Source organism: Silurus aristotelis (genome assembly GCF_946808225.1).
Source record: "Silurus aristotelis genome assembly, chromosome: 20".
Lineage (NCBI taxonomy): Eukaryota > Metazoa > Chordata > Actinopteri > Siluriformes > Siluridae > Silurus > Silurus aristotelis.
In genome coordinates this window covers 5,492,284-5,502,283 of record NC_139593.1, presented here as the reverse complement: position 1 = coordinate 5,502,283, position 10,000 = coordinate 5,492,284, and the positions used below count along the sequence as shown (strand labels likewise).

The 10,000-nt window shown below is 37.9% G+C and overlaps 1 protein-coding gene across 3 annotated transcripts in view; it reads right to left on the bottom strand.

Moving 5' to 3' along the window:
- mast1a (microtubule associated serine/threonine kinase 1a) overlaps window positions 1-8,970 on the bottom strand; it is a 68,099-nt gene extending 59,129 nt beyond the window's left edge. Inside the window, exon 1 of one of the 3 annotated variants that reach the window (XM_083522720.1) lies at window positions 8,439-8,970. Coding sequence is in view for 1 of the 3 variants with exons in the window: in XM_083522718.1 (XP_083378844.1) it covers window positions 8,439-8,507 (69 nt within the window). In the remaining 2 variants the exon portion in view is untranslated. The remainder of the gene's footprint in view (window positions 1-8,438) is intronic. The other 2 variants (XM_083522718.1, XM_083522721.1) reach the window with 2 other exon arrangements.
- Window positions 8,971-10,000: the final 1,030 nt, after the last annotated feature.

Here is a 10,000-nt window from a genome sequence, read left to right as displayed (position 1 = left end):
TCATAAAATGGAGTAAATAATGTGGATTTAATATTCTGAATTTACTAACCTGATTTTAATAACCGGGATTTAATAATCTAATAAACTGGAATCAATCGATTTTATGCTAATTTTAATAATAAAGTGGATTTCCTAACCTGGATTTAATCATTTGCCTGGTAAAAAGTGGATTAAATAATATGGAATGAATAATCTGAATCTTATCATTTGTATTTAATAATCCGAATTCATTTAAATGCAATAATCCTGATTAATTACCTTGGATTAAATTATCTGCCGTTAATAATCTAGATTTAGTGGTTAGGATGTGGCGCTCTCACCGCTGTGGCCCGGGTTCGATCCCCGGTCAGGGAACCGACCCCACCCACTCTCAGTGCCGGTCCCAAGCCCGGATAAATTGGGCAGGGTTGCATTTGGAAGGGCATCCAGCATAAAAACATGTCAAATCAAACATGCGGAGGATCCGCTGTGGCGCCCCCTAATGGGAGAAACTGAAAGAAAGTTGTAATAATCTGGAATTAATAATCTGGAGTTAATATAATGGAGTATAGTTTAGTGGATTTATTATTCTGGATTTAGTAACCTCAATTGATTAACCTGGATTTAATAATCTAGATCTAATAAACTGATTTTAAGTATATATTTAATCAGGTGAAGTTTAATAAAGTTTAATTTGCTAACCTTAATGTAATAACCTGGATGTAATAACGTAAATTAAAAAATATGGATTTAACAATCTGGATTTTTATCCAGATTGCAGCCACCTCTACAGTAAGCTATTATCATATTACATGATAGATTTAATAAAATAGACTGGATAATCTGGAATAATTTAACAGGATGTAATAATCCTTCTTTATTAACGAAGATTTAATAATCTAAATTGAATGATCTAGATTTACTAAAATGAATTGAATAACCTAAGTTCAAAAAACTAGATCTAATAAACTGGAATTAATGATTTATTCAATACATTTGAATAATATGTATTCAATTAAGTGGATTTACTAACCTAGATTTAATCATCTAGATTTAACCATCTGGATTTTATCTGGATTGCAGCAGCCACCTCAAGTAAGATATCAACACATTACATGACAGAATTATTAAATCAGATTTGATCATCTGGAAAAACTTAACTGGATGTAATAATCCTGATTTATTATCTTGGATTTAATAATCTATATTTAATATACTGGATTTGCTCATCTGAGTTTATTCATCTAGATCCAATAAACTGGAATTAATTATTTCTTTAATACATTTCAATAATATGGATTTTAAAAAATGGGTTTACTAACCAAGATTTATTATTCTCAATTTAATCACCTGGATTTTATAATCTGGATTTTATCTGGATTGCAGCAGCCACCTCTCCAGTAAGATATCGGCACATTACATGACAGATTTAATAAATCAGATTTGATCATCTGGAAAAACTTAACTGGATGTAATAATCCTGATTTATTATCTTGGAATCAATAATCTATATTTAATATTCAGGATTTGCTCATCTGAATTTAATAATACAAATGTAATAAACTGGAATTGACTTTTAAATTAAATTTTTAATAATATAGATTTTAATAAAGTGGATCTGTTAACTTGGATTTATTCTTCTGAATCTAATAAGATGGATTTACAGAAATCTTCACCATATCATTGATACGATAATTCCCTCAAATAATGATAGAGGTTTAATTAGTTTAATTAGCCATCCGTGAGTCTATCAAATGTACGTCCATTACTGTCTGGTTTGTCTCAGCTTCCAGATCAAGCTTTAGAAAACTACAGAAGACTGCTGAGAAGATTAATGGTGCTCTTTGGCCCACTCTTCACAAACTGTACACCACTCCAGGGAGGAAACAATCATCCAAAAAAACAAATGGTCATCGCACACCAGACCACAACCTGTTTGTACTACTGCTGCCCTCTGGATGGTGCTAAGGAGCCCCAAGCACCAGAACCTCAAGGCACAACAACTGTTTTTTCCAGGCAATCTTTATCATGAAGACTTCAACTCATACCAGTAACCAACCTACTTAAGTGCTATATGTAACTCGTCCAAAAAATATTTATTTACTATTTATTGTTTATTGAAATTTCATTGCATATGCTTCCACTATTTCCTGCACATATTTGTATATAAACTCTAATCTTTTCATGTCAACCAGAATGAACCATTTTTTTACATTAATTTTATATTGTATTCAGAAGCTTCGGACGGAAGACAAGACAAATTCCTGATGCGTGTGAGCACACTGGGAAATGAATCTCCATTCTGATGTACTATCGTGTAAGTTGTTGCTATAGAAACTCTATACGGACTTCCACCCTTGCTGAAATCCTCTAGCTATTTTTATTTTTTTGGAAGAATTCCCGTTTAATGAGGTTTTATCTTGAGGTTTGGAAGTCCAACATTTGCCAAGGCAGAGGCGGAATCAGTGTTGATTTGAAGCAAATCTCATCCGTACTTCATTGTGACCTTAAAAAAACGAAACCCTGAGCGGTAAGAATGATGTTCGTTCTCGGGTTGGCCTAAATATAACCACTCTGATACAGTCTCTGCGCTACACACAGGACATAGAGAGAGAGAAAGAGAGAGACAATATCAGGATGCATCAATCAGTCCTTTATCTACTGGATTTCTGTCTCATTCGCACGTGCTGCAAGAATATAAGCGAGCAGCGGCGGCAGCTTCACCAGGATGAAGCTTGATAGACGCTACTGTTAGCGTTGGACGTCAACACGTCAAGGTCCATGTGGAAACCCGACCTGCTGTCTTTGGTTCTTTGTTTTGACGGTCGTCGGCTGGGGAGCGGTCTGAGATCGGATCGATACGGAAAAATAATGGAAATGCGAGCAGCGGCAGCATCAATAAACTTCCTCACGCCACAGACCTACAGACTGCCAGGAAGCAACGCTAGCCGACTAATGAATTAGCACTAGCAAAAGAGAGAGAGAGAGAGAGAGAGAGAGAGAGACAGAGAGAGAGAGAAAGAGAGTGAGAGAGAGAGGCCCTGATTGTTTATGGCAGGATTAAAATAAAAGATGCAACACAGAATTGTCAATAAAGGAGAAGCGTGTTTGGGCCGTCACTCGTTAACCGAACGTACAGGAAATGACTAAGCAGGTCTGCGTTTCACACTCAGACGTTCAGCCATTGGATCAATAATCGTCTGATATGTTTTCTGCACTTCTTTCTGGCTAGGAGATTCAGAATTCAGTGTTTTCTAGATAATCATCCTTCCTTGTGATATTTATCATCTATATTCTATGGTACACTAATCCTTTTTCCATCAAAACACCTCCCAACATGCTTTACAGCTGAGATGATGCTCTTCAGACAAGCCCTCTGTGTTTTTGTTTTATTTCATACACAACGGGTTCCTGTATTCAGCAACACTGAAACCCAGGCAGGTTCTCTTCTTATGCTGATTTTCCATTCTTTTTCAGATGTGGGGTATAAAATGGGATTGGGTTACACCTCTTTAAGTCATGTTTCTTCTACACTCGGTTTTCTGAAGAGGTCAAACGTTCAAGAGTTCACCAGGCTTGATCTCTGGAACACAGCGAAATTGTTGAAATGTTGCATTTCTGGTCTACAGCTTTCACGTGCATATAAATAGAAGTCAATGAAAAGAAAAGTGACATGTCACCACCCCATTATGATGGGTTTGGAGTAGAAGCTTTAACCTTGCATGACAGTCTTTCGTGTAAAAGACTTGGAAAAGTCGTTTGGGCCCAGTTGAACCAAAGTTGGTTTTTAGACCATAGTTATTCATTCAACAATTTGTAAAAATGTACATTTATTTGTTTGTACTGGTGTTAATGATACTGGAAATCACCCCTAAGGAAGAACCGGATTTGCTGAGGTCGGTTAAAGTCCATTTGACAACACTTACAGGAAACCCTGTAAAAATGTTCTGTACATCATGTATATTCATGCACTTCACAATTCACCGTACAACACGACGATGAGCCGAAACGATGACTACGTCCAAACTCTGTAAGTGTTATTTTGAAGAGCAAACAGTCTTCTGGCGTGACATCTATCATGTCACTGCACATAAATCCTCTTGTACTGCTTTGAGATATCAAGAAATCTTTAACTAGTAAAGAACAACTTTGACTTTGAGAGAGTGTGTAAAATTGTTTAAGATGATATATGATAGCGTAACACATTTTTCCCTCACATGATCACTGATGTTTGTGAAACATCATACCTCTACCATATGTTAATTAGTAGACAACACCCAGAATTAGCCCCTCCCACCATCTCAAATGATTGCTAATTAGCACTTCTTGTAGTAACTATTCCCCGCAACTTCGTTACTCTGTAACCCGAGCCATGTTTCAGCAGATGGATCCTTCCATCTAAGCCCTACTCATGGGAAATAGCCCTGTTAGCCATATTGTAACCTCCGTGCTCCTCGTTCTGTGCCCTAAACCCCACTGCTCTCTCTTCTTCTCCGCCTCGGTGGGCTGTCAGACTCTCATTACTCTCCTAATGGGCCATAAAGAGCATCTGCGGACGGTCCCAGGAAAGAACCCTGAGTTACACCGTGCATCGATCGGCACTGAGGAACGCGCATAAAAGCGTCCATAGAGCCGATGTTATAGATACGCGAGGGAGGATTAATGTGTATGGTATACAAGTGTGGGCAATCCACGGTTGCCATAGTTGTCGTGCTGGAACATATGAGTGGGAAGGAGATCGCACATCATCCCTCAAGAATGATCCTGAGATCAGAGTAACAGGGCGAATCATTACACTATCTTCCCACAAGCCCACTGTTCTCCGATTGTTCTAAATATACAGAAAATAAATTATTTGGATGATATTTGTTGAACCAAACCACCCGTCCCGTAGGGGTGTATGAAAATATTGATGCACGTAAGTATCATGATATTTTGTTTGACGATACTGTATCAATTCTCGAAAAATGCAATATTTTATACAAATAATAATGTTACACTAGATTTTGGAGTGTGATAATTGACATTTGTGTTCATCAGCCACAATGGTTGTTAGTAAAGTCAGGTACTGATGTAGGTGAAGTGAGGAGGCCTGGGGTGCAGTCAGCATTCACATTCATCCCAAAGGTGTCCAGTAGGGTTGGTGCTCTATAGCAGGAGAACCACATATAGCAGGAAATGTCAGGTGTTCCGATACTTTTGGCAAATAACAGTCTTTATATCTTTAAAGTTAAACAGAGACAGGAAGTACCAGCATAAGGCCACGCCACTAATATTAGCTTTAATATTCACCTGTTTCCAGGATGCTGCAGCTCAACGATTATGGTAAAAATTCAGTCGGAAGTTATAACAGTGTTGACTGACGTTGAAATGGCGTTAAAAATTTTAGGAACAACACGTGGTGTGCATGCTGCACTTCTAACCAGACGAAGCTCAGTTTGTGGCAGTGCTACATACACAAACCTAAAGTTAGAGCAAGAATAAAAGTAAAACTAGAGCAAGACGAAAAACTAAAAGTTAAGAACTTGTAACAGAGGGAAATTCAGGAATAATTGCACATATGGATTGTTTTGTATGAAGACAGAAGTGTGTCTGATTCTCAGGAGAATGTGTTGTGCTGTGTTTTTAGGGGGGGAGTTTAATTACTCAAATGTTGTGAGGAGAGAGAGAGAGAGCGAGAGAGAGAGAGAGAGAGAGAGAGAGAGAGAGAGAGAGAGAGAGTGCAAAACAGGAAAAGAGATAAAGATGGATAGTGAGACAGAAAGAAAGAAAGAAAGAAAGAAAGAAAGAAAGAAAGAAAGAAAGAAAGAAAGAAAGAAAGAAAGAAAGAAAGAAAGAAAGAAAGAAATAAGGAAGGAAGGATGGATGGATGGATGGATGGATGGATGGATGGATGGATGGATGGATAGATAGATAGATAGATAGATAGATAGATAGATAGATAGATAGATAGATAGATAGATAGATAGATAGATAGATAGAAAGAAAGAAAGAAAGAAAGAAAGAAAGAAAGAAAGAAAGAAAGAAAGAAAGAAAGAAAGGAGAGAGACAGAGATGAGGTGGATAGAGAGACATGAATAGAGAAAGATAAAAAAGAGAAAAGGTTAGAAAGAGAGAATAGAGAACAATACAGAGAAAGAGAGAGAGAGAGAGAGAGAGAGAGAGAGAGAGAGAGAGAGAGAGAGAGAGAGAGAGAGAGAAAGAGACAGAAAATGACTTGAAGAGAGAAAGAGGGATGAAGAGGGAGAGATGGTTAAAAAAGAGGGATAGAGATAGATAAACAGAGCAAGGAAGACAGAGAGAGAGAGAGAGAAATGGAAAGAGAAAGATATAGAGATTGACAGACAGACATGAAGAGATGGAGGGAGAAAGAGAGAGAGAGAGAGAGAGAGAGAGAGAGAGAGAGAGAGAGAGAGAGAGAGAGAGAGAGAGAGAGAGAGAGAAATGGGTGATTTCTGAATATATAAGTAAATGATAGATGTTAAAGACATTTTGGTTTCACAGACTTCATGTGCAGATTATGCGCTGGTGTGTGTGTGTGTGTGTGTGTGTGTGTGTGTGTGTGTGTGTGTGTGTTTGCTTTGTGTTAAACAATGCTACGTGCTTCCTGCACGCCACACAATCGTTCGCACAATCAAGCACCCAAGAAAAACAGGAAGTTGGCTGTGTGGTTATGCCTGATGAAGGCCAGCTGAGTTTCTCAGTTAGAACCGGTTTATTTCTGCTCGATAATGCAGGCACTTGGGAAAGACAGTGTGTGTAATACGAGGATAAATAAATGGCGGTCACATGGAAAGAAAGCTCAGTGAAGTGAAGAAAAAAACGCAAAAATGAAAAAATCCCTGATATCAGCAGAGACGTGTTTAGTGTCTGTAGGTCAGTGCTGTAGGTCAGATGGGTAGGTCACATGACCACAGGATTATTCAATATATCTATTGTATGGAGGTGGAAACCTGCAGAAGGAAGGCAAAAAACTTTTGGAACATCTTCTTTTCAATGTTTTACTTTTTGTTTAGTTTTTTACTGTTTTTGCATATAAAAAAAAGAATAGTGAGATCTTCCTGGAGTGCGTTTATACCAGAAAATGTTTTTTTGACTATCCTGTCAATTCAGGTGGGATAGAGTGTATCAGCTGGGGTACGAGGGTACGAGGGTATGAGGGTTACTCCAGGAATGTCAAATATGGTACGATCTTTCCAGGTGAATACATGCGTAAAAAATTTATTAATTTAATTTAATTTAAAAAGATATATATACAAATATATATAAATATTTTGGAAAAACGCTACAAAAAAGAAAGAAAGAAAGAAAGAAAGAAAGAAAGAAAGAAAGAAAGAAAGAAAGAAAGAAAGAAAGAAAGAAAGAATAGCTAGCTCATCCTGTAGTGTATATTTATACAGGAAAAAAAAAAGCTACAAATGTTTTTCCTGGATGATAAAACACACGTTTTTTTTTTTTCTTTTACTATTCTGTCCATTCGGGTGCTATAGAGTGTATGATTTGGGGTTATTCAGACATTTAAATAAAAAAATTAAAATAAAAAGTAATAAATAGCTAGCTATCTAGCTAGTTAGCTAACTAGATAGATAGATAGATAGATAGATAGATAGATAGATAGATAGATAGATAGATAGATAGATAGATAGAAAGAAAGAAAGAAAGAAAGAAAGAAAGAAAGAAAGAAAAACTAGCAAGCTTGTCTATAGAAATTTGAAATACAGTTCGATCTTTCCAGACGCATACACGTCATAAAAATTGAATAAAACAAAATTAATAAATGAAAACAGAGATACTCAGGTAATAATCTCTCATATAAAAAAATATCTGAACAAAATATACAAAAACAGACCCTAAGCCAGAGTCCTTTTGAGGCGAGTCTGTGTTCATTTATACAAAGTTCAGTTCGCACAATATTATTGCATCATAAAACATATGCAAATGGTATGCAAATTCAACCACATATTTTTTTATTACATTTCAGGCAGATGCCCTTATCTCTTAGTCATCTCAATTAGCTATATATATATATATATATATATATATATATATATATATATATATATATATATATATATATATATATATATATATGAAGGTCATGAGTTCAAATCCCAGCCACACTATGCTGCCACTATTTGGCCCCTGAGCAAGGCCCTTAAACCCAATAATGCTGAGTTGTATGAATGAGATAAATGCAAGTTGCTCTGAATGAGGGCGTCACCCCTAAATGTAAATATAAATATAGGTTTCTAGTTCAATCTTCTGAGATGTTTCATTAGATCAGGTTCATCACTTGAGTCTGAGAGCTGAAGATGATCTGATGAAGCCCTGTGAACGGGAGATCTCGATAAACATTAGGTCTACTAGCAGCAAAATGTAATGATAGACCTGTCTCATGTGTGGACGCGTTCCTGCCGGGTTCCTCGGTGAACAACCGGAAGATCGCGCGCTCGGCTCACCTGCATCCTCCTCCGGCGGATGATCCCGGAGTCGTCCGCGGCGCTACTCCCACCTGGCCTGTCGGTCATCTTCGGTCGCTTTGCGTGGAAAACAGAGGCATGGAGGAAGAGGAAGAGGAGGAGATGGAGAAAGAGGAGGAGGACACCTAGAGAGCCGCGTCTCTTCAGCTCCGTAACCAGACGACAAACCCATCGGCTTGTTTATGGCGACCGGCACCTTCTTTATCTCCGCGTCTCCATGGCGACTAATTTCCTCCGCTCGTTCCGCGCAGCCTGGTCTTTTCTACCCACTTCCCTGTCAGATCGAACCACTCTCGAGACCTCTGTAGGGGGCGCCCAAATATCCTAATAACACACCGAACAGGCATCACATTATGAACACCTGCATAATATTGTGATGTTCCCCATTGGTTGCTGAAACTGTTCTGACTCGTTGAGCATTAACAGCATGAACTTCTTCAGCAGTCTGAGCTACAGGAGCTCATCTGTTGGATCGGATCACACGGACCAGCCTTCGCTCCTCCTGTGCATCAGTGAGCTGCAGATGCTTGGAGATGCTCTGACCCAGTCGTCACAATTTGTCAAACTTGTTTAAATACTTATTTCCCTTGTGGCCCAATCCCATAGTGCCCATTTTTCCTGCTTCTAACATGTCAACTTTGATGACAAAATATTTACTGCCTAATAAATAAATCCCCCCACTAACAAGTGCCATGATGAAGAGATAATCAGCGCTTTTTACTTCACCACTCATAATATTATAATATCATAATGTTATTCCTAATGGTGTAAATAAAGACCTTGGAATGAAATTTGGAATAACCAATCCAAACTACGGAAGTCCTGAGAATCCATGCAATATAATATTATTTTCGTTCTCGTTTTCTCACGATCATGACTTCATTTTCTTGTGATCTCAAACATAAAACAATTATTTTCTCATGATCAGTACTTTTCTTTTTATTCGGCATAAGAGCATGTTCTAGAGGCAACATCATAGCAGCATCATGGGTAATAGAATAACAATTTGTAGCAGCGAGCGCATGGATGATCAAGATCACGCGAAACCAAATCTATGACTAAAAACACATTTATCCTTCAGTCAAGCCTTTTTCTCAAAAGGTTTAAGGTCTTAAAGAGCAGATCTGGAGATATCATGGATAAGTGTCAAACTTAATCACTATACAGTGGGCTGTAAATTTTACACCCAGGCCTTCAGTGGTGTCCTATCTGAATCGATCCACCCTTTAATACTATCTTATAGAATCCATCAATGTGGTAGAGAAACGCAGTGAAAACAGAGCTCTGCATCACAGACAGGAAACTCATACAGCGAGAATGAAAGTCTTTACTACCGCAAGAAATCTAATAAACACATTTGAAGTCTCCTTTCACTGTAGCCACAACTGCACCGCCCGCATACATCATCTGTAGCAGAACCATCGATATTCACCTCATAATGCCTGCTAGATGAACAGCCAACTCGCAATCTGAATGCACCAGAAGATTCTTCAGATGCTTCAGATTGAAGCAACATAGAGTTTATACAAAAGAAATCTGCA